Source organism: Gadus morhua, chromosome 17 (genome assembly GCF_902167405.1).
Source record: "Gadus morhua chromosome 17, gadMor3.0, whole genome shotgun sequence".
Lineage (NCBI taxonomy): Eukaryota > Metazoa > Chordata > Actinopteri > Gadiformes > Gadidae > Gadus > Gadus morhua.
Genome location: NC_044064.1, coordinates 3464067 through 3489518, shown reverse-complemented (window position 1 = coordinate 3489518; position 25452 = coordinate 3464067). Strand labels below are relative to the sequence as shown.

At 40.7% G+C, this 25452-nt stretch overlaps 1 protein-coding gene across 25 annotated transcripts in view; it reads left to right on the top strand.

The window, feature by feature from the left end:
- The window catches only part of LOC115529656 (serine/threonine-protein kinase/endoribonuclease IRE1), an 84630-nt gene that overhangs the window by 16211 nt on the left and 42967 nt on the right, over nt 1-25452 (top strand). For 3 of the 25 annotated variants that reach the window (XM_030338562.1, XM_030338549.1, XM_030338580.1), the window contains 4 exons: nt 3708-3928; nt 4047-4176; nt 21052-21149; nt 21753-22802. In XM_030338562.1, coding sequence (XP_030194422.1) covers nt 3708-3928; nt 4047-4176; nt 21052-21149; nt 21753-22002 — 699 coding nt within the window. In that variant the 3' untranslated portion in view covers nt 22003-22802. Of the gene's footprint in view, nt 1-1421; nt 3367-3452; nt 3617-3707; nt 3929-4046; nt 4177-4261; nt 4360-4582; nt 5472-10792; nt 11860-12396; nt 12561-12647; nt 12869-12984; nt 13115-13303; nt 13402-13849; nt 15086-15376; nt 15619-17017; nt 18957-19131; nt 19296-20506; nt 20728-20840; nt 20971-21051; nt 21150-21752; nt 22803-23599; nt 23923-25452 lie in introns of those variants that run through there. The other 22 variants (XR_003973613.1, XR_003973607.1, XM_030338576.1 and 19 more) reach the window with 22 other exon arrangements.

Below are 25452 nucleotides of genomic sequence, written 5' to 3'. Positions count from 1 at the left end.
TGATAAAATGCAGGGAGTGGCTGTTTTACGTAATAAGAGAAAACTGACAGCAAAGTCTTAAAATTATACGCTTTTAATAGTCACCGCATACATATTTGAACGAAAGTCTATTACAATTTAATTGAATGCAGTACAGGTCATACAGAAATGCTGTGAAGGAACCTGTGAAATATAATTTGAATTTGATGATTTCATAAATCAACTATCACAGACACATTGAGAAAACAACAACGTGTTTGAACATGTTGTTCTCATCCAATTTGAATCCATTCAAATAAGTAGGCTATTTGATAAATGTTAACTTGAAACCACCACAAGCTAAATGCCCCTACAGGACTTTACAATGAATGTAAAACAAACAAACCCATAACTGATCTAACTGTACAAAAATATTGTTGTGCGAAACAGGAAGTGTGACCAAATATGTCAAGAACAAGAGGCCTTGTAATAATAATAATTATAATAAATTAAATGTATATAGCGCTTAATATGGTACTTTAAGACGCTTTACATATTGCCCTATCAAACTATGTAAATCAGACTAGGAATAAAAGAAAAACAGGAGTTAAACATGAAGAATAAGGTGGGAGTTAGGTGGGGAAGGCAAGTGTAAAAAGGTATGTTTTGAGTGCAGATTTGAAAGAATGGAGGGTTGGAGAGACTTTGATGTGGGAGGGGAGTGAATTCCAAAGGGTGGGGGCAGCAACTGAGAAGGCCCGATCACCCCAAGTCCGGCGCTCAGTCCGTGGAACTTGTAGCAGGTTGGCAGAGATGGACCTGAGGAATCGGGAGGGGGCGTGGTGATGGAGGAGGTCGGCGAGGTAGGGGGGGGCTAGGCTGTTGAGGGCCTTGGAGGTGATGAGTAAGAATTTGAAGTTGATTCTGTGTTTAATTGGAAGCCAATGGAGTTCACGGAGGACAGGTGTGATGTGTTCTCTGGAGCGGGTACCAGTGAGGAGGCGTGCAGCTGACTCTGAGTTCTGGACATATTGAAGTTTTTTGAGGACTTTGTTGGTGGTGCCGTAGAGAAGACCATTGCAGTAGTCAAGCCTGGATGAAATGAAAGCGTGGATGAGTGTCACAGCAGCGGTAGTTGACAGGTTGGGGCGGCGGCGGGCGATGTTTCGGAGGTGGAAAAAGGCAGTTTTGGTAATATGGTTAACACGGGGGAGGAAGGAGAGAGTGGGGTCCAGGATAACTCCAAGGTTACGGATTTTGGTGGAGGGGGTGATGGTGGAGCCGTCACTGTTAAGGGTGAAGTTCAGAGTGGAGTGAGTGAGGGGGTCAGAACAATGATGAGGATTTCGATTTTGATTGTAGATTTCATTAAGAATTTCAATATTGATGCAACAATGTATTGCATATTGCATTTATGGCAGCAACAGCAATTGTAGTGATCTAATGACTATATCACCCCACAGGTATTGTGAACAGAAGACATGGATTTTATGGGGTTGCAATTTGTCCCACAAGAGGCTCCCATCATTAAGGAAACACACCCAATAATTCAATGTATAATCAGCAACAAACTCGATAAGCTCAAACTATTGCTTAAGAAACATGACATTAATGGACTTTACCCATGCAAGGAGCTAAAAGATGTGGTATCCCCGTTGATTGCTGCTGTTGCATTTCAAAAGGAGGACATTCTTTCTGTTCTTGTAAATGAAGCTGCAGACCCAAACACATGTTCAGAAAATTTTTGGCAACCTTTGCATATTGCTTCATTATGGAAAGTTCCAATTCAATTTGTGCATAAATTGCTGGTAGCAAAAGCTGATCCAAATGGAGAAAGTAATAATCCGATTTATTTGAGTCTGACCCCACTGCAAATCGCTGCCTTCCATGACAGAGATGATATTGCAAAAGCATTAATTGGTGCAGGTGCAATTGTTGAAATGTGTGCTATGACAATCCCTCAACATAATGCTTGCAATGACAAGTTATGTAAAATAATACATCGCTTAGCATCAAATGGTTTCCTAATCTGTTCAGACATTAGGGATTTTGTTGATCTGGAAATTGCAGTCGGACGAAAGAGTCTTGAAGAGGTTTTCCTGTCGTTTGGTCGTGTTATGCTGCTTAGGCATCCTCAGATACATCTCAGTATTCTTGATGGAATGTTATGTGTCGCTGGGCCAAAGCAGGCAGAATACCATAGTAAAAGTATCCAGTGGCTGAGGGACAACAAGAAGATAAACCAATACATTGAGGAGGCTGTCAAACACTTTCCAAACCTTTCAAAAGGACAGCTTTTGGTTGTTCGGAATCTAAATTCTGTCTTTTGCACTTTGAAAGAGATACCAAATAATGTATCACTGGCTCTCATACCTAAATTACTTGAGCTGCTTTCCACAAAAATGTTGTTTCCAGAGGAACAGAACGTTGTTGTGGTTACACTCTATGTGATTACACAGAAAACCAAAGTGAAAGATGACTGGGATTGGGATTTCATTAAGAATTTATGCTCAGGGATTTCTGACTTTGAACATTACATTAATCATTTGGAAAATGCAATTTACACTTATGGCATTTATGCAAATCTTGTTTCAACTAAACACGCCGACAGAATATTTCCATCGATTGGGCTAACTTCTGTTCCTGAAGCTATTCTTACATCTGCAGAAATGAGGATGGATGACAATCTCAAAGAAGGTCTGAGGCACCTGCAGAAATATTTAATCCACCCAAGCACAGCATCAGAAGATTCCATATCAGCTGATAAGGAGCTGTTGGCACCCAAGAAAAAGAAGAAAAAGAAGCGAAAAAATAAACATCAGGAGCAGAATGATGAACTGCACAACGCATCAAGTGACCTCTCCACAGCTTCTATCCAGGAATCTGTTTCAAATTAACTCCAACCAGTCATCACCACATTTAGAAAAGAACATAGGTGGGTTCCAAGAAGTGAGAGATGGAGAGAGAAATTAGAGAAGCTCTCAAAAAGTGAGGATATCATCAAAGTTGGAAGCATATTGTTTGTGAACGATGAAGAATACCGCGTTGCGACGGGGAGTGATGGAACTGAGGTCTTCCTTGGCCTCAGAGAGGATGGCACTGAGGTGGCAGTGAAGAGAATGTCTAAAACAAACGAGAATGTGCTGAAGAATGAGGAATCATTCCTAAGACTTCCAGAGCTTGAACATAAAAATATTGTGAGATACATGGACTATGCCAAAGATAATAACTTTGGTTACCTTGCACTTCAACTGTGTGAGTTCACCCTGGAGGAATTACTCAAACCTGATTTGACAGAAAAAAAGAAGAGAAATCTTGTTACGGACGTTTTATCTAGCTTGAGTGTGCTACATGGTCAGACTCCTCAAATCCTCCATCGGGATATTAAACCACAGAATGTCTTGTTAGGTAAGAACTTTGGACATTTTGCGTTTGAACAATTTTTATGTGAACAATATTGCCTTATCTTGGACAATGAAATCTTCATTTTGCAGATGTTCACCGCAAGGCACGTTTGGCTGATTTTGGCATCAGCAGAACATTGCCCAAAGGGCAGACTTCCCGGCACACAAAAAAAGCTGGAACAAAGTGCTGGATGGCAAGAGAGAATATAGATGAAGATGTTGATGTACCATGCAAGATGAGCGCTGACATACAGGTTTTTGTTATGTAAAAACGAATTGGTGAGTTAGTGTTTTCAGCTAGAATATTTTTCTTTCATTATTAATTATTAATTATTTTTCATGTAGGTGGCAGGGATGTTGACATACTACATCTTATCTGGAGGACATCATCCTTTTGGCAGAGGCTGTAGATGTGAGAGCAACATTCTTGATGGTTTGTACAGTCTTGACCATGTTCAGGATTTGATCGCAAAGGATCTTGTGAAATGGATGATCAACAAAAATCCAATAGAAAGGCCTACAGTGCAGCAATGCCTGGCCCATCCCTTCTTCTGGTCGACTTCCAGGTATTACATTTGGTGTATAATTTGAATTGACAACTGATGCATTTTCATGAAATTGGGTCTTTTGATTGGTTGTCAGTTAGTATTTTGTTTTTGTTTATTAATGGTAATCCTTTATCAGAAAAATAGATTACCTAAAAAGTATCGGCAATGAAGAGGAGGTGAGAAACTACAAAGCGACGGACAAACGCCTCCTGGATGAACTGGATCGGGATGTAGGGGAGGCAAGCTGGAAGGACTGGAAACACAAGGTGAAGCGCAAGACATTTGTGTCTTTGTATCTGTGTATTTGTAGTGAGAGAGAGAGACTGAGACTGAGATTTGATGCTTTTTTAGTTTCCCCCGGAGTTGGTGCAGAAGATGGACGGCAAAGGGAAGTATTCTGAAAATACTTAAGGATTACTTCGCTTCATACGCAACCTCCTTGAACACTAGTAAGTAAAGATCATCAGATTGGCTGCAGACATCCTTCAACTCATAACCTCAACAACCCTGGTTCATTTCTATGAAATGAAATTGTAATGTTTTGTTCGATTGCAGATATTTGGAAACCCTCAACTATTGAGACACAATGTATTTCAGATATCGATAATTTATGACATCATAATGCTATTGTACATTATAATTGAAAATAATCATATTATCTATTTTCTACAGCCCTGAGGACGCAGAGCACATTGATTTGATGGCCACATTTCCTGATCTCTTCGGAGGTGTCTACGTTTTTGCCAAAAACAAAGGTTGGAACAGCAGGGTCAGCCTGAGAAGGATGTTTCAAGAGGAATAGGACGTCACATCCGGTGGTGCGATAAACACACTCAGCCTGGAGGACCGGGCTCCAGGCTTCTCTGTGCCTGTCCAGGAGTCAGGAGGACCCCCCCATTCAGTCACCATCATACCATGAATGTCAGTGTCTGAATGGGGTGGGGGGACGCTGTGAAGCATGGATGTGAGTTCCATCATAGAAAACGTCTCCTATCTGCAGCATTAGATAAAAGCACCCATCTGTCTAAATCCACGTGGTTCCAATTTTTTTTCTTCATACCCTGAATGTGTCAATCAATAGACAGATCAGTATTCAGATTTTAGTTGATCTTTTGTGACATCGCTCATCCGATTTTCTTATGGACACGGAAGCTGTTTGGTTTGCTTGCTGTTAAAGGCTGAACACAGACTACACACAGGACAAGGTGTTGATGCCTGTGCTGGAGACAGGAGGACTGTGATAGAACCACAGCTGTGGGTTCGATCAGAGGAAAGGTCACCTATCTGCAACAGGAGTTAAAATCTGTCGTAATACATAGGGCTAATTTTTTTCCTTCTTAATATGCTGAGTATGTTAATCAGTTGACTTTTTTAATCAACTTTTATTTCTGATGCTCTGTGATCTACAGTGAGAACTGTTTATGTAGCTGGTTCCAAATGTATTTTTTTGTATAAGAACAAGCTGTTTGATTTGCTTACAGATTCATAATTGTACTCTTGTATTGTGTGACTTTGTAAAGTTTCTTTGAGTACATTGACAAGCTCTGAATGGAAAATAATAACAATGTCGTGTTTTTAGTATTTTTTTACATTATTATATACTTTGTATATAAAGCTTCCCCTTTAAGGAGGAGCATGCTTGTAGTCGTGAAGGCTTCCTATTCCGGCCCCTTAGCGGGTAGCGAGGCACCCATCACCAGATATACACTCTTATCTTGACTGAAGTAACGCTAGGTAGCTTCAATGACGAGGCAGCACGACGTCTGGGGTCAACTTGCACTTGTACGTCCATTTATTGGAGGTGTAGCATTCCCTTGTGTCCAAGTTGTTTCTGATAGTGTGAAACTTTAAATATACCAATGAAAAAATGACATTATAGATATTATGAAATTCAAGCATAAATAATTCCTATATAAACATTGAACTAATAAATCACAAAGAAAGCTTCTCCAAGGCTTCAACGGGCAGATGGAGCCAAATGAAAAGAGCTATCTTGACTTAGCTGGCCTTACAGGGACATGGCTGTTTACCTCTTAACCAATCAATAAACTAACAACATGGGACTTTAAACAACCAATGAGAACGCAAACATCTAAATACACAAGAATAGTATGCATTCTACTCAGTGGCCCACAGGAGGCTCCAGAACCCCTTAAACAGAATGCATGTAACATTACACTTCCCCTTTAAGGAGGAGCTCACACACCTGAGAAACGAAACCTGTCGGTCTCGTCTTGAACCATTTAACCGAAGTTCTCCATGACATTGGTGAGTAAAGTGACCCACAACTCTGTTATATCTGTAATATGTATATCTAATATATATATATATATATATATATAAAATGTTCAATTTCTGTGTTCGGGGCAAAGCTTCCTTGTTCTTAAGATGGGGCCTGCCCGTAATTCCGACGCCTCATTGTTCCGACGTCTCAATGTTCCGAAATATTTCCCATTAGATCGACATGCCACTATTCCGACGGTTCAATGTTCCGAAAACGAAACCCATTGGTCCGAAGTTCCGTTAGTCCGACTTTTCAAAAAGGAGGCGCATCAGGCCGACGGTTCAATATCGTCACCCTCTTAAAGTAATGGCCTAAGTCATATTTTCAAGTTGTTCAGAAAACAGAAAAAACTGAACCATATATAGAGTATATGATATTTATGAATAATTTCAAACACAAAGGTTATGACAATAGATTACTATTGATATACAAATAATGATGTCAGTCAATTGTGTAACATAAGAGGATAAGATGACTTAGGCCAATTTATGAACATGCCTTTGTGATTTACTAAATTTTGAACCTGACTTGGGCCGAATTTATTCTGGAATAAGTGAGGCAAAACAGTGCATTTCTTTTTTTTCCCACTACTGTAACAGACCATGAGGAAGGGTAGGCCTATGTCACTTACCAGTATGGAACGAGTCCTGCATCATGGCAATAACTTCACTAGCTTGGTAGACTTTCTTTTTTTTGGAAGTGGCCGCCATCTTGAAACGCTCATAAAATTGCCTAAGTCACTCTTGTCTAGTGACTTAGGCAAAATAAATTGGCCTAATTCACACTCTTGACATAGGCCATTACACTAAACGGGTAGGATCACATGATCTGTTCAACTGAGGATGTTGGGGATTTTACCAGAGGTGGCTAGCATCACAAAGAGCTGATTTAGGCAAGAAAATCATTTTGGCAAAAAGGTGACTTAGGCCATTACTTTAAGAGGGTGACGATATGCCGAATAGGAAAAAGAGTTTTATACCTCGCTCGCTCCCTCTCTCTCTCACTCTCACTCTGTGTGTGTGTGTGTGTGTGTGTGTGTGTGTGTGTGTGTGTGTGTGTGTGTGTGTGTGTGTGTGTGTGTGTGTGTGTGTGTGTGATTGTGTGTGTGTGTGTGTGTGTGTGTGTGTGTGTGTGTGTGTGTGTGTGTGTGTGTGTGTGTGTGTGACGTGTGTGTGTGTGTGTGTGTGTGTGTGTGTGTGTGTGTGTGTGTGTGTGTGTGTGTGTGTGTGTGTGTGTGTGTGCAGTGGCGGACTCAGACTGTTTGAAGGGCAGGGGCGAAAAAATAAAAAGGGCACATTCTGGACAACATGGGGCCCCACCAGCGGACACAGTGGCATTTCTAACTTTATGGTGTTTTGTCCCCCCAACGGAGCCTTAAAGGCAGCGCTGCCTGGACGGTCATATCCCCTAACCTTAGCAAGCGCTGCCTTGAGGGTCCCATTCGGGGCACTTGTTGCATCTCCATGTAGCACTTAAAAGAATAGTTCGGCTCATCATTTAAATGGGGGGTCTGGGGGTCCTCCCCCAGAATTTTTTTTGCTTCAAAGACACTGTTTCCCCTTATTCTAGCGACTTTATAAACACCAAAATGAGTTGTTCACATCATTGTGCACTTTCACATTTTAGCCAAGGAAAGGAGGATGCCTCACTGCTTTCATCTTTACTAACATTTAAGTAAAAATTAGACTGGAGAAAATTCAATGTGCCGCAGTCAGCATACAGTCTTTGACCGCTGACAGCCAGCTACGGAAACATTTAAGGAAGTTTTCCTTCATGTTGAGGTGATAGCTGACCATTATCGTCTCTCTTGCATGAAATGACCTACACTTGAATGATCTTGAACGCTCAAAAAATGTATATACATTTTCAACGGATTATGCAGGGTACTGACATACTCTTAATCAGCTTTTTGCTTCGTTATCCAGTGGAGATTTAAATACCACTCGATGTAGCTGTCTGTCATGGCGACGCCACATGAAAGCAACGCCTCGCATTCCCCGTTCGTCAGCTACCAAAGGGAGGAACGTCTGCACCTCAATAGCTAACCACAACATGTTTTTTTCGGTTTGCCATATTCTTGCTCCAGAGGGCACATCATTATCATCATCAGGGGCAACCTAGGGAACTCATTAATTTTTGTTCACGTGTAAAGGGCAGCCAATAAGGCACTTTCTTTCATTTTCACCACCATAGAGGGCACTTTAGTACACTTTTTCAACCATGGGGGCACCAGACGGGCAGAAGGCTACTAGAAGGGCACTATAAGGACCAGATGAGCAGAAGGGCACTATCAGGGCACTAGAAGGGCACTAGAAGGGCACTAGAAGAGCACTGGAAGGGCACTGGAAGGGCACTAGAAGGACCAGACGGGCAGAAGGGCACTAGCAGGGTAATAGAAGGGCACTGGAAGGGCACTAGAAGGGCACTAGAAGGGCACTAGCAGGGTAATAGAAGGGCACCAGATGGGCAGAAGGGCACTAGAAGGACCAGACGGGCAGAAGGGGACTATCAGGGCACTAGAAGGGCTCCAGACGGGCAGAAGGGCACTATCAGGGTACTAAAGGGGGCACTAAAAGGGCACAAGACAGGCAGAAGGGGACTATAATGGCACTCATTAAGGCACGTCATTGAATTTTCTTGTTCTAGAGGGCACATCATCATAATTTATTGCATGAAGGAGCACCCTATAGGGCACCTAATCATGTTTTGCACGTGAAAAGGGTAGCCAATAAGGCATTTCCTCTCGTTTTCGACACTCTTGAAGGGCACTTTTGCGCGCGTTTTCAACCATTGAACCACGAGGGGGGGCGGTCGCCCCCCCTGCCCCCCCCCTGAGTCCGCCAGTGTGTGTGTGTGTGTGTGTGTGTGTGTGTGTGTGTGTTCGTGTGTTCGTGCCCGTGTTGAGAATTAGACCTCCGCTCTCTGTCCATGGTGCTGCAACACCGTGTCGAAATGAAGTGAAGCGTTGTCTTTTTGCTCTCCAAAATTCATCGTGAACGTGATATGTAGGCCTAGGTTGTATTTTGGAGACAGAGAGAGAGTGAGAGTGAGAGTGAGAGAGAGAGGGAGAGGGAGCGAGCGAGGTATAAAACTATTTTTCCGATTCGGCATATTGAACCGTCGGCCTAATGCGCCTCCTTTTCGAAAAGTCGGACTAACGGACCTTCGGACCAATGGGTTTCGTTTTCGGAACATTGAACCGTCGGAATAGTGGCATGTCGATCTAATGGGAAATATTTCGGAACATTGAGACGTCGGAACAATGAGGCGTCGGAATTACGGTATGGCACCCTTAAGATCAGCTGAAACTCAACACAACATTTCACCCAATAATCAAATTAATACGCAAGTACCCCAAATGTGACATTTTCTTTGCTGTTAAAACCTTTTATTTTATTATGTATTGGTTCTAGATACTGTACAGTCAACGTGATAAAATACAGGGAGTGGCTATTTTATGCTGGCTCTGTGATAAGAGGAAGCTGAGGGCAAAGTCTTAAAATGATAAACCTTTAACAGTCACCGTAAACACATTTTTACAATAGTCTATTTCAATTGAATGCAGTAGGCCTACAGGTCATACAGAAATGCTCTCAGCAAGGAACCTGTGAAAAATTATTTGCAATTGACAGTTTCATAAATCATTTTAGTGTATTGCATATTGCATTTAAGGAATCAACAGCTATTGCACTGTCCTAATGACTATATCACCCACAGGTATTGTGAACAGAAGACATGAGTTTGTTGCAGATCCAGTTCGTCCAACAAGAGACTATTACCATAAAGGAAACACACCCAATACTTCAGTGTATAATTAACAACAAACCTATACAGCTTAAACTATCGTTGAAGAAACATGACATTAATGGACTTTACCCATGCAAGGAGCTTCTTGATGAGGTCTCCCCTTTGATTGCTGCTGTTGCATTTCAAAAGGAGGACATTTTTTCTTTTCTGCTTCGTCAAGCTGCAAACCCCAACACACCTTCACGCCTTTGTTGGACACCTCTTCATTATGCTTCATCTGGCAAAGTTAACTTTTTCTATGTGGAACGATTGCTGGCAGAAAGAGCTGATCCAAATGGAGACATTCATAATCCATTAATAATGACCCCACTGCAAACAGCTGTTCACTTTGACAGAGATGATGTTGCAGGAGCATTGATCGTTGCAGGTGCAGTTGTAACAACATCTCATATCCCCATTCAAATCCCTGAATTTAATACTTTAAATGACAAGTTATCTAGTATGATGCATCGTTTAGCCTCGAAGGGTGTCCAAATCTGTTCAGAAATTAAACATTTTGTCGATCTGGACATTGCAGTCGGAAAAAAGACTCTTGACGAGGTTTTCCAGTCGTTTGATCATGTTATGCTGCTTAAAAATCCTCAGACACATCTAAGTGTTCTTGATGTTGTGTTAGATGTCACTGGGCCACAGGAAACCGAATACCATAGTAAAGGTATCAAGTGGCTGAAGGACAAACATCAATTAAACCAATACATTGAGGAGGCTGTCAAAAACTTTCAAAACCTTTCAAAACAATTTCAGGAAATTGTTGTTCGTAATCTACATACGGTCTTTTGCACTTTGACAGAGATACCAAATAATGTATCACTGGCTTTCATACCTAAATTACTTGAGCTGCTTTCCACAAGAATGTTGAATCAGAGTTTACTGGAATTAGTTGTGCTTACAATCTATGTGATTGCACAGAAAACCAAAGTGAAAGATGACTGGGATTGGGATTTCATTAAGAATTTAGGCTCTGGAATTTCTTACTTTATAAACAATTATCCTTCAGCAAATGCAATTTACGCCTATGGCATTTTTGCAAACCTTGTTTCAACTGAACATGCCAACAGATTGTTAACATCGATCGGGTTAACTTCTGTGCCTGAAGGGATTCTTACATCTGCAGAAATGAGGATGGATGACAATCTCAAAGAAGGTCTAAAGCACCTGCAGAATTATTTAATCAACCCAAACGCAGCATCAGAAGATTCCAGATCAGCAGATAAAGAGCTTTTGGCACCCAAGAAAAAAAAGAAAAAGAAGAAGAGAAAAAACAGAAATGAGGAGCAGAACGATGGACTGCACAACGCTTCAAGTGACCTCTCCGCAGCGTCTGTCCAGGAATCTGTTTCAAATGAACTCCAACCAGTCATCACCACATTTAGAAAAGAACATAAGTGGGTTCAAATAAGTGAGAAATGGAGTGAAAAATTAGAGAAGCTTACAAAAAAGGAAGACGTTGTCAAAGTTGGAAGCATCATTTTTGTGAACAATGATGAATTTCGCATAGCAAAGGGGAGCGATGGAACTGAGGTCTTCCTTGGCCTCAGAGAGGATGGCACTGAGGTGGCAGTGAAGAGAATGTCTAGATCGAACTACCAAGTGCTGAGGAACGAGGAATCATTCCTAAGACTTCCAAAGCTTGATCATCCATTTATTGTGAGATACATGGACTTTGCCGAAGATGAGAACTTTGGTTACCTTGCACTTCAACTGTGTGAGTGCACCCTGGATGAATTCATAAGAGATGATGTGCCCGAAGAACAGAAGAGAAAACTCGTTAAGGAGTTTTTATCTAGCTTGAGTGTGCTACATGGTCAGACTCCTCAAATTATCCATCGGGATCTTAAACCACAGAACGTCTTGTTAGGTAAGAAGTGTGCCAGTGTGTGTGTGTGTGTGTGTATGTGTATTATGTATGATTAACATATATATATATATATATAATATATAATGTGTGTGTGTGTGTGTGTGTGTGTGTGTGTGTGTGTGTGTGTGTGTGTGTGTGTGTGTTTGAGTGCATTATGTATGATTAATATAAATATATATATAAATTGGTGCTGTTACAAACGATTACAATATTTAATCGCGATTAATCGCATTAATGTCATAGTTAACTCACAAGCAATTTTTTTTCTATGCTAAATATCCCTTGATTTCTTTGTCCCATTAATTTTTTTCCTTTTAATGCTCTTATCAACATGGAGAAGTGCATCGGCTTGCCTTGTGCAAATGTTTTTTTATTGATAACAACATTGGTATATACTGATCTGTGTGTGTGTGTGTGTGTGTGTGTGTGTGTGTGTGTGTGTGTGTGTGTGTGTGTGTGTGTGTGTGTGTGTGTGTGTGTGTGTGTGTGTGTGTGTGTGTGTGTGTGTGTGTGTTCATTATAATCCTGATTTTACAGATGTTTGTGGCAAGGCACGTTTGGCTGATTTTGGCATAAGCAGAAGATTGCCCATTGGTCAGACTTCCTTGCACACAAGAGGTGCTGGAACAAAGTGCTGGATGGCCAGAGAGACTATAGATGAGGATGTTGATGTACCATGCAAGACGAGCGCTGACATACAGGTGTGTGTTGTGTAAGAACTAATTGGTGAGTTAGGGTGTTAGAAATCCTTTTATTTTATTATTAAGTCGTTTTCCTTTTTCATGCAGGTGGCAGGGATGTTGACATACTATATCCTTTCTGGAGGACATCATCCTTTTGGCAGCGGCTGTAAATGTGAGAGCAACATTTTTGATGGTTTGTACAGTCTTGAACATGCCCAGGATTCGATCACAGAGGATCTTGTGAAGTGGATGATCAACAAAAATCCAAAAGAAAGGCCTACAGTGCAGCAATGCCTGGCCCATCCCTTCTTCTGGTCGAAGTCAAGGTAAAACGTTTGATATATAATATAAATTGACTACTGATGCCTTTCATGAAATTGCATGTTTTGATTGATTGTCGGTTTTTCTTTGTTTTTCTTTATCATTGTTAATTCTTTATCAGAAAAATTAGATACTTAAAAAGTATCGGTAATGTGGAGGAGGTGAAAAACTACAGTAAGACGGAGAAATGCCTCCTTGATGAACTGGATCGGGATGTAGGGGCGGCAAGCTGGATGGACTGGAAACAAAAGGTAGAGAGAGAGAGAGAGAGAGAGAGAGAGAGAGAGAGAGAGAGAGAGAGAGAGAGAGAGAGAGAGAGAGAGAGAGAGAGAGAGAGAGAGAGAGAGAGAGAGAGAGAGAGAGAGAGAGAGAGAGAGAGAGAGAGAGAGAGAGTGTGAGCGAGCGAGCGAGCGCTCATCTGTGGTTTTATGCTGTTTCAGTTCCCCAGGGAGATAGTGAAGAAATTGGACGGCAAAGGGACGTGTTCTGAGAACACTGCAGGATTACTTCGCTTCATACGCAACCTCCATCAACATCCGTAAGTAAACATTATAAGATGAGCTGCAGACATCCTTTACGTAATACACTCTTAAAATCCTGGTTAATTCAATGAAAATGTGTTATTAGCCTGGTGTACATGCATAGATGGATTATGAGATATCGGCCCCCCTGGGCATTTGGACTCCGCAGCCTTCACAGACTGAAATAGTGCCCCCTAGTGATCTTTTTTTTTTTTACTCCATAGCAATTGGCCTATTATTGCTGTTTTCGCTTGAATTTTTGTATTTCTCTACTTATTGCTTCGACAATGCAACATTAAAAGTTACTAACAGCGCCCTACATGAGTTGCTTTTGATGTTTGGTTCGATTGCAGATATTTGGAAACCCTAACCTGTTGAGACACGATGTAGTTCAGATAGCGATACATTATAAGGAAACTATTGTAAATGATGATTAAAAATAATCATATTATCTATTTTCTACAGCCCTAAGGACGCAGAGCACATTGATTTGATGGCCACATTTCCTGAACTCTTCGGAGGTGTATACGTTTTTGCCAAAAACAAAGGTTGGAACAACAGGGACAAGCTGATTGAAGAGGAGGAAGAGGAGGAGGACGTCACATCCGGTGGTGCGATGAACGCACTCAGCCTGGAGGACCGGGCTCCAGGCTTCTCTGTGCCTGTCCAGGAGTCAGGAGGACCCCCCCAATCAGTCACCGTCATACCATGAATGTCAGTGTCTGAATGGGGAGGGGGGACGCTGTGAAGCATAGATGTGAGTTCCATCATAGAAAACGTCTCCTATCTGCAGCATTATATAAAAGCACCCATCTGTCTAAATCCACGCGGTTCCAATTTTTTCTTCATACCCTGAATGTGTCAATCAATAGACAGAGTTCAGTATTCAGCTTTTAGTTGATCTTTTGTGACATCGCTCATCCGATTTTCTTATGGACATGGGAGCTGTTTGGTTTGCTTGCAGTTGGAGGCTGAACACAGACTACACACAGGACAAGGTGTTGATGCCTGTGCTGGAGTCAGGAGGACTGTGATAGAACCACAGCTGTGGGTTAGATCAGAGGAAAGGTCTCCTATCTGCAGCAGGAGACAAAATGACTCTGCCTTAATGCGTAGGGCTCATTTTTTCCTTCTTAATATGCTGAGTATGTTAATGAGTTGAGTTTTTTAATCAACTTTTATTTCTGATGTTCTGTGATCTACAGTGAGAACTGGTTAAGTAGCTGGTTCCAAATGTATTTTTTGTATAAGAACAAGCTGTTTGATTTGCTTACAGATTCATAATTGTACTCTTGTATTGTGTGACTTTGTAAAGTTTCTTTGAGTACATTGACAAGCTCTGAATGTAAAATAATAACAATGTCGTGTTTTTAGTATTTTTTTACATTATTATATACTTTGTATATAAAGCTTCCCCTTTAAGGAGGAGCATGTTTGTAGTCGTGAAGGCTTCCTATTCCGGCCCCTTAGCGGGTAGCGAGGCACCCATCACCAGATAGCTATACACTCTTATCTTGACTGAAGTAACGCTAGGTAGCTTCAATGACGACGCAGCATAAAGTCTGTTGTCAACGTGCACTTGTACGTCCATTTATTGAAGATGTAGCATTCCCTTGTGTCCAAGTTGTTTCTGATAGTGTGAAACTTTAAATATACCAATGCAAAAACGACTATGAAATAAAATAAATCGATATTATGAAATTCAAGCATAAATAATTCCTATAAACATTGAACTAATAAATCACAAACAAAGCTTCTCCAAGGCTTCATCAGGCAGATGGAGCCAAATGAAAAGAGGGATCTTGAACTTAGCTGGCCTTACAGGGACATGGCTGTTTACCTCTTTACTAATCAATAAACTAACAACATGGGACTTTATGAGAACCAATGAGAACGCAAACATCTAAATACACAAGAATAGTATGCATTCTACTCAGTGGCCCACAGGAGGCTCTAGAACCCCTTAAACAGAATGCATGTAACATTACACTTCCCCTTTAAGGAGGAGCTCACACACCTGAAACGAAACCTGTCGTCGAGAAAAAGTTACACGTTGGCGAACCTGAGGTTCACTAACTTTACTTTAGACTGAGCTGAGGTTCACTTTCCATTGCTCTGCTGTTTTCTCATTAGAATTAATTAAACTTTGATTCGTTGTTTCATCAGACTAAACTAAACGTGGAATGTTTTCTCGGTCTCGTTGAACCATTTAACCGAAGTTCTCCATGACATTGGTGAGTAAAGTGACCCACAACTCTGTTATATCTGTAATATATCTATCTAATATATATATATATATATATATATATATATATATATATATATATATATATATATATATATATATATATATATATATATAAAATACAGCCACAGTGTCAGAGAGCTTTTATTTATAAAATGTTCAATTTCTGTGTTCGGGGCAAAGCTTCCTTGTTCTTAAGATGGGGCCTGCCCGTAATTCCGACGCCTCATTGTTCCGACGTCTCAATGTTCCGAAATATTTCCCATTAGATCGACATGCCACTAGCCTGGTTCTACCAGACTCTCGTACTTCACTTCATTTCATTTCATTTGTACAGAGAGTAGCCTACTAGTACTAGTACTGAAGGGAAATTCAAATTGAGCCGAAGTACTTATGCGGGCGGAGCAACATGCCACTATTCCGACGGTTCAATGTTCCGAAAACAAAACCCATTGGTCCGAAGGTCCGTTAGTCCGACTTTTCAAAAAGGAGGCGCATTAGGCCGACGGTTCAATATGCCGAATAGGAAAAATAGTTTTATACCTCGCTCTCACTCTCACTGTGTGTGTGTGTGTGTGTGTGTGTGTGTGTGTGTGTGTGTGTGTGTGTGTGTGTGTGTGTGTGTGTGTGTGTGTGTGTGTGTTGAGAATTAGACCGCTCTCTGTCCATGGTGCTGCAACACCGTGTCGAAAAAAAGTGAAGCGTTGTCTTTTTGCCCTCCAAAATTCATCGTGAACGCGATATGTAGGCCTAGGTTGTATTTTGGAGACAGACAGAGAGAGAGAGTGAGAGTGAGAGAGAGAGGGAGCGAGCGAGGTATAAAACTATTTTTCCTATTCGGCATATTGAACCGTCGGCCTAATGCGCCTCCTTTTCGAAAAGGCGGACTAACGGACCTTCGGACCAATGGGTTTCGTTTTCGGAACATTGAACCGTCGGAATAGTGGCATGTCGATCTAATGGGAAATATGTCGGAACAATGGGGCGTCGGAATTACGGCATGGCACCCTAAGATCAGCTGTAACTCAACACAACATTTCACCCAATAATCAAATGAATACGCAAGTACCCCAAATGTGACATTTTCTTTGCTGTTAAAACCTTTTATTTTATTATGTATTGGTTCTAGATACTGTACAGTCAACGTGATAAAATACAGGGAGTGGCTATTTTATGCTGGCTCTGTGATAAGAGGAAGCTGAGGGCAAAGTCTTAAAATGATAAACCTTTAACAGTCACCGTAAACACATTTTTACGATAGTCTATTTCAATTGAATGCAGTAGGCCTATTTGCAATTGACAGTTTCATAAATCATTTTAGTGTATTGCATATTGCATTTAAGGAATCAACAGCTATTGCACTGTCCTATGACTATATCACCCCACAGGTATTGTGAACAGAAGACATGAGTTTGTGGCAGGTCCAGTTCCAAGAAAAGACTATCACCATAAAGGAAACACACCCAATACTTCAGTGTATAATTAACAACAAACCTAAACAGCTTAAATTATCGTTGAAGATACATGACATTAATGGACTTTACCCATGCAAGGAGCTTAATGATGAGGTCTCTCCTTTGATTGCTGCTGTTGCATTTCAAAAGGAGGACATTTTTTCTTTTCTGCTTCGTCAAGCTGCAAACCCCAACACACCTTCACGCCTTTGTTGGACACCTCTTCATTATGCTTTCCATAACACAGTTCACTTTTTTTATATGGAACGATTGCTGGCAGAAAGAGCTGATCCAAATGGAGGCATTCATAATCCATTAAGACTGACCCCACTGCAAACAGCTGTTCACTTTGACAGAGATGATGTTGCAGAAGCATTGATCGTTGCAGGTGCAGTTGTTACAACATCTCCCATTCATATCCCTGAATTTAATACTTTAAATGACAAGTTATCTAGTTTGATGCATCGTTTAGCCTCGAATGGTGTCCAAATCTGTTCAGAAATTAAACATTTTGTTGATCTGGACATTGCAGTCGGCAAAAAGACTGCTGACGAGGTTTTCCAGTCGTTTGATCATGTTATGCTGCTTAAAAATCCTCAGACACATCTAAGTGTTCTTGATGTTGTGTTAGGTGTCACTGGGCCACAGGAATCAGGATACCGTAGCAAAGGTATCAAGTGGCTGAAGGACAAACAGCAATTAAACCAATACATTGAGGAGGCTGTCAAAAACTTTCGAAACCTTTCAAAAGAATTTCAGGGTTGTGTTTTTCGTAATCTACATACGGTCTTTTGCACTTTGCCAGAGATACCAAATAATGTATCACTGGCTTTCATACCTAAATTACTTGAGCTGCTTTCCACAAGAATGTTGAATCAGAGTTTACTGGAATTAGTTGTGCTTACAATCTATGTGATTGCACAGAAAACCAAAGTGAAAGATGACTGGGATTGGGATTTCATTAAGAATTTAGGCTCTGGAATTTCTTACTTTATAAAGAATTATCCTTCAGCAAATGCAATTTACGCCTATGGCATTTTTGCAAACCTTGTTTCAACTGAACATGCCAACAAATTGTTAACATCGATCGGGTTAACTTCTGTGCCTGAAGAGATTCTTACATCTGCAGAAATGAGGATGGATGACAATCTCAAAGAAGGTCTAAGGAACCTGCAGAAATATTTAATCCACCCAAGCCCAGCATCAGAAGATTCCATATCAGCTGATAAAGAGCTATCGGCACCCAAGAAAAAGAAGAAAAAGAAGAAGAGAAAAAACCAAAATGTGGAGCAGAACGATGGACTGCACAACGCTTCAAGTGACCTCTCCGCAGCTTCTGTCCAGGAATCTGTTTCAAATATACTCCAACCAGTCATCACCACATTTATAAAATAACATAAGTGGGTTCCGATAAGTGAGAAATGGAGCGAAAAATTAGAGAAGCTTTCAAAAAAGGAAGACGTTGTCAAAGTTGGAAGCATCATTTTTGTGAACAATGATGAATTTCGCATAGCAAAGGGGAGCGATGGAACTGAGGTCTTCCTTGGCCTCAGAGAGGATGGCACTGAGGTGGCAGTGAAGAGAATGTCTAGATCGAACTACCAAGTGCTGAAAAACGAGGAATCATTCCTAAGACTTCCAAAGCTTGATCATCCATTTATTGTGAGATACATAGACTTTGCTGAAGATGAGAACTTTGGTTACCTTGCACTTCAACTGTGTGAGCGCAACCTGGAGGAATTCCTAAGAGATGAGGTGCCAGATGAACGGAAGAGAAAACTTGTTGAGGAGGTTTTATCTAGCTTGAGTGTGCTACATGGTCAGACTCCTCAAATCATCCATCGGGATATTAAACCACAGAACGTCTTGTTGGGTAAGAAGTGTGCCAGTGTGTGTGTATGTGTATTATGTATGATTAATATATATATAATATATGTGTGTGTGTGTGTGTGTGTGTGTGTGTGTGTGTGTGTGTGTGTGTGTGTGTGTGTGTGTGTGTGTGTGTGTGTGTGTGTGTGTGTGTGTTCATTATAATCCTGATTTTACAGATGTCTGTGGCAAGGCACGTTTGGCTGATTTTGGCATAAGCAGAAGATTGCCCATTGGTCAGACTTCCTTGCAAACAAAAGGTGCTGGAACAAAGTGCTGGATGGCCAGAGAGAATATAGATGAGGATGTTGATGTGCCATGCAAGATGAGCGCTGACATACAGGTATGTTTAGGTCATTACGTTTATGTAATGTGGGTTATAAATACAATTTATTATTATTATTATTATGTGTTTGGTGAGTTAGTGTTTTCTTCCAGAATATTTTCTTCCATTAGGTGAGTGCTGCATGGAGCGCTCATCTATTGTTCTTCATAAGTTTTATTCTTTCTTTCTTTCTTTCTTTCTTTCTTTCTTTCTTTCTTTCTTTCTTTCTTTCTTTCTTTCTTTCTTTCTTATTCTCTACAAACTTTGGGACCCATGTCCTTCCTCAATTTTTCCCTGGAGACTCCATTCATTTTTAAAATATTCAGCATAGCTTGAAATCGCGTGCTTCTTTTCAGATTTTTTAAGTAGTTTATTCTTCTCAAGATATTCTACTCTTAAAATATTATCTTTTTTTTAACATGGGAGTCAATGGGAGGACGGCGGAGCCTCTGGTACCTCCGAACTGTTAAAAGACGTAACTAAATAAATGTTCAACCGTTTATCTTCGTTCAAACCATTTAGCAAATCTAGACACTTGTATTGTCAATATCTAAACAGAATCTCTATCATTTAAGCTTTATTCAGAATCACAGTTTTAGTTTCATATCTGCTTCGTTTTCAGCTGTTTTCATTGAAGATTTCTGCCCATTCTGACACACCTACTTCTTAAGACATTGTAACCCAATCATTTTTCAACCGTTTACCTTCATTCAAACCATTTAGCAAATCTACAAACTTGTATCTTCAATAATATCCAAACTTAATTTCTACATCATTTAAACTTTATTCAGAATCACATTTTTAGTTTCATATCGGCTTTGTTTTCAGTTGGTCTCGTTGATTTACGTTGACGCTGGAGTGTGAGGACGTTCAACAGTGTAGCCAGATTGAGCAGTTTTGTGCTCTATTCTTCAGTTCAATTCATTTTACATTTCTATATTTTCAGCAACGTTTTGCGCTTTTTATACAGCTGTTACTTTATTTGATCCAACCATTTACATTTTCTTAAATGGTGTGCATGTTTACATTGTTTACGCCATTTAGACTTTTGAACTTTTGTTCAAATCCCTTCACTTGATTTAAGCCATTTAACGTTTTTTTATATCTTAATCTATGTGGCTTTATTAAAAAATATTTTCAACCTCACTAAGTATGCACTACAGCACTCTCCGCATTTTCTGCAGGAAATGCCTTTTCTAGTTATTAATTATTTTTCCTTTTTCATGTAGGTGGCAGGGATGTTGACATATTACATCCTATCTGGAGGACATCATCCTTTCGGTAAAAAAATTGAATGTGAGTACAACGTTTACCGTGGCCAGTACAGTCTTGAACATGTTCGAGATGTGATCGCAAAGAATCTCATTGAATGGATGATCAACAAAAATCCAAAAGAAAGGCCTAGAGTGAAACAATGCCTGGCCCATCCCTTCTTCTGGTCCCGACTAAGGTATTAAGTTTCAATTATTTATGTGAACTGACACCTGATGCATATCCAGAGATTGATTGCTGAGGTTTTTTTTTACTTTTGTTGTGAATGTTTAAATGTGAATCATTTATCAGAAAAGTAGAATACTTAAAAAGTATCGGCAATGAAGAGGAGGTGAGAAACTACAAAGCGACGGACAAACGCCTCCTGGATGAACTGGATCGGGATGTAGGGGAGGCAAGCTGGAAGGACTGGAAACAAAAGGTGAAGCACAAGCTTTTTGTGTCTTCTTATCTGTGTATTTGTATTGAGAGAGAGCGAGACTGAGATTTGATGCTGTTTCAGTTTCCACCGGAGTTGGTGCAGAAGATGGACGGCAAAGGGAAGTATTCTGAGAACACTGCAGGATTACTTCGCTTCATACGCAACCTCCTTGAACACTAGTAAGTAAAGATCATCAGATGGGCAGACATCCTTGAACTAATAACCGTCAACAACTCGATTGCAGATATTTGGAACCCTAAACTATTGACAGTAGTATTTCAGATAGTGAAATTTTTACATGATAATGATACCATTTCAGATGATAATTAATATTAACCGTATGGTCAAGGGCTGAACGAATTCAAACCGACATTGCAATGTAATAGAACGTGATTTGCAAATCGCAATGGCTGCGATTAAAAAAAAATATATATATATTTTGTGATTGTTACTTACTGGTGATCAGTAAGATTCATATTTATTTTTCTTTTACAAATCAATAGTTAAATAAAGATGTTTATAATATCAATTCATCGCAACACATACGCCTAGTCTAAAGGAAAGAGTGTTAAATGTTGTAACGCCTTTATACGTTGACTGCTTCCAATGTTCGGTTTGTCATACTATAGAATGATGTATTGCTTTTTAAGCGAATAATACACAGCATAAGAACTTTAAAAAGAAAAATCACATCCTAAATCGCAATCGCAATATTGGTTGAAATAATCATATTCCATTATGTCAGCATATCGTTCATCCCAAATATTGTCTATGTTCTACAGCCCTGAGGACGCAGAGCACATTGATTTGATGGCCACATTTCCTGATCTCTTCGGAGGTGTCTACGTTTTTGCCAAAAACAAAGGTTGGAACAGCAGGGTCAGCCTGAGAAGGATGTTTCAAGAGGAGGAGGAGGACGTCACATCCGGTGGTGTGATGAACACACTCAGCCTGGAGGACCGGGCTCAAGGCTTCTCTGTGCCTGTCCAGGAGTCAGGAGGACCCCCCCATTCAGTCACCGTCATACCATGAATGTGAGTGTCTGAATGGGGTGGGGGGACGCTGTGAAGCATGGATGTGAGTTCCATCATAGAAAACGTCTCCTATCTGCAGCATTAGATAAAAGCACCCATCTGTCTAAATCCACACGGTTACTAATTCGTCGCCTTCATACCCTGACTGTCAATCAATCGACTATCTACAGTGAGAACTATTTATGTATCTTTCTCCATATTTAGGTTTTTTTATAAGAACAAGCTTTTCGATTAACTTGCCGATTCATCATTTTACTATCGTATTTTGTGACTTTTCAAAGTTTCTTTTACTAAATTGAAAAGCTCTGAAATGAAAGTAATAACATGTCGATTTTTTATCATTTTGAATATTATCACATACTTTGTCAGACGCTACTGCTGAGCTTCGGCCTCACTATAACCGCTTAGGGAAATGGCGCCATCATGTGTAAAGATCAGGAAATGCAGAGCCAGAGCGGCATTTTGGCGGTCCGTTTTTTGTAAACTTTGGTTTTATCCCTCCAAGCATAACGTGTGAACTTGTTTTGCATTCTTGCAATTGCATTTCAATAAAAACAGCAACATTTCTGGAGTAGGCTTATACGTCAAATGTTCAATTAAAGTCATGTGTTTTTTAGAAAACTAAAAGTAGACATGGGGAATTGGTTATGTTGGATGTGAATTTATTGTGTTCTTTGCATTCATTATAATACATTACATTCAGGATTCAGTAGTCTGATCCATCTCTGCCGAGGTTCTGCTGTTATATTTGTGGATAAACCTGAAACTTGTTTTAATAAATGAAAATATTTCATTAAACTTCTGTGTGAATATATATAAAAATAAAGAATCCTCACCTGCTAAACAAGGCCGAGTTAATCATATCTAATTTTGGTTGCTTTATCAATTTATTTACGTTGTATAAAGCTTCTTAAGATCCCTAGAAAGTTGCTATATAATCGAAGTTATAATCTTCACTCCGGCAACACGCCCACATCCGCGTATGACACGCCCACATCCGCTTATGACAACGCCCATGTTTCGTGACGTCACACGGTAAACAAAGAGAAGGGCCTTTAGTAGATAACCAGGGCCTTCCTGGTTATCTACTAAATCATTGCTATACTATCATTGCTGCTGCTTCGCTGCCACTTCCGCCGACTTGGTTCGGGGCTCTGTCTGCTGCCCCTGGTCGGCTTGCCTCCTGCCGTTAGCCCTGTGTCCCGCTGCTGCTGTGCGTGTGTGGCTGCCGCTCGGGTGGGCCGCTGCGGGCTCCGCCGGGACTCACCCCTGGTTTGGACTGTGTGGGCGTGTGTGCGTTTTGAGTTAATCTCATAAGTTTTGTGTCGTTGTTCATTTAATTTCCATTTGGAAGGGGAACTTCTCAATCTGAGCCCTTGTTTATTTTTGTTTAAAACATATGTTATGATTACTTGTTGAGTTGATATCTCTGGCCAGAGACTCTTTAATTTTCTTGTTTACTTTCATTTTGAGTGATTTTTGGTTACTGCCAATTAATACTCTTTAGTTTATTGATTGATTGTTACATCTGTTGATTTGTTATGTGATATTGTCTGTCAGTTCTGAGCCCTCCTAACTGTGCCCCTTTCTCGTAGAGCTGAAGGCCGACGGTGGTGGCGGTGGTCCTCCGGGGTGGTGGTGGTGATCCCTTGTGTGCGTGTGCTTTGTTTTAGATTTTATTCGTTTGGACTTCAAGTTTTTGCTGTGTGTGTGAGGTGCCCTTGTTTCTTTCGTTGGATTTAATTTCCCCCTGTCGACCACTCCTCCAGCCGGTAAGCCTCAGCTTGTACCCACTTCCTCTCCCAGCCGGTAAGCCTCAGCTTGTACCCACTTCCTTCCCCAGTTGGGCTGACTTCTCTTTTTCATCTTTTTGTGCCAAACCGTGTTCATTATAATAAAATGCTTTGTTATTTTTGAACTCTGTCTCCCGCCCTCTCTGATTGAACGAACCTGAGTGTCTTATCGTCAGAGGTGACAATCATAATCGCAATCATAGTGTATAGGTCCTTGGGCCCTAACCCAAGGTGGCGTTGTCGGTAACATAGAGAAGATACTCTGACATAAAATAGTAAAGCCTCCTCGTGTCGCCACACATGTAACATTACACTTCCCCTCTAAGGAGGGAACACAAGGAGTGTTCTCCTTGTGTTCTCGCGAGATGTTTGTGTTTTCGCGATGTGCTCTCCTTGTTTCTATCTCTTTTTATTTTGTGTTCTCCTTGTTTTTTGGCGAGTTTACGAGACGCACTGTTCTTTAACCATTGAACCGAATTATGATTATTGTTGGGAGATGAGCACTTTCACTCTGCCTGTCCTTCCTGGACCATCACGTCACCAAAAGTTCGTCTCGTGAAGATCGCGAGAACACCCTTGTGTTCTCGCGATCCTTGCGGGACTGAGTTTGTTAGTCTTTGTGTTCTCGCGATGTTTTCTCCTTGTTTATATATTTTCTTTTGTGTTCTCGCGATGTTTACGAGATGCACAGTTTTTTCACTTTTTAATGAATGAACACAATAAAGTATTGTAAAATGAAATAAAATAAGATGAAATAAAAAATAAGCTTCAACTACAGTCGTTTAGGCCTATATGTTTTTTTCTAACCCTTTTTTTTAATATCAGTGTTATCATTGATACAATTACTATATCTTACTTTGCTTTTCACAAGAGGGTGATGTTCACTCATAACATAATATGCTTATAACAGTGTTGTAAATATTAAAAACTCTTCCACCTGAATAAGGTGGTAAAAATTGAAACATGCCTTTTAAAAAGATGCTAACACCAAACCTCTCTTACTAACAACCAACTAACGTGATACAATTGTTTTGCACAACAACGGATGCACTAATCTTCTTATGAATCTTCTTGGACATGCTGGCCAGTTCTTAGTGTGCAAGCGTAAACTGGAGAGTAATGCCGCTTTTCCACTGCATGGTACCAGCTCGACACGACTCGACTCGACTCAGCTCGCATTTTTTGCGTTTCCACCGCGAAAACATGGTATCTGGTACCTGAAGTGGCTGCTTTTTCTAGTACCGCCTCGCTCTAGGTTCCAAGCGGCTGAGCCAATGCTAAAAGGTGACGTCGGCAGACGGCCGGCCACTGATTGGCCAGAGAGTGTGACGATGTCACGAGAGCGACATGGCAACCATGCTGGTAACAGCCATAGCAGCGCCGCAGCCAACATATTCCAATTCTTCAACATGCCAGCTAATAATAGTAATGTTATCGATGTCCTCCATTGTTGTTATGTGGGTTCTGTCCATGTGTGGGTTGCGTGAGTGTTGTTTGCGTCGCGTCCAAAATACGTCACGGCCCTTTCGCGCAGCCGACCCCGCCCACGTCCAGGAGGTACTATTTGCTGTGGAAAACGACCCGTGCTGCTACCGTGTCGTGTCGAGTCGAGTTGAGTCGAGTCGAGCTACATGTGCGGTGGAAAAGCGGCATAA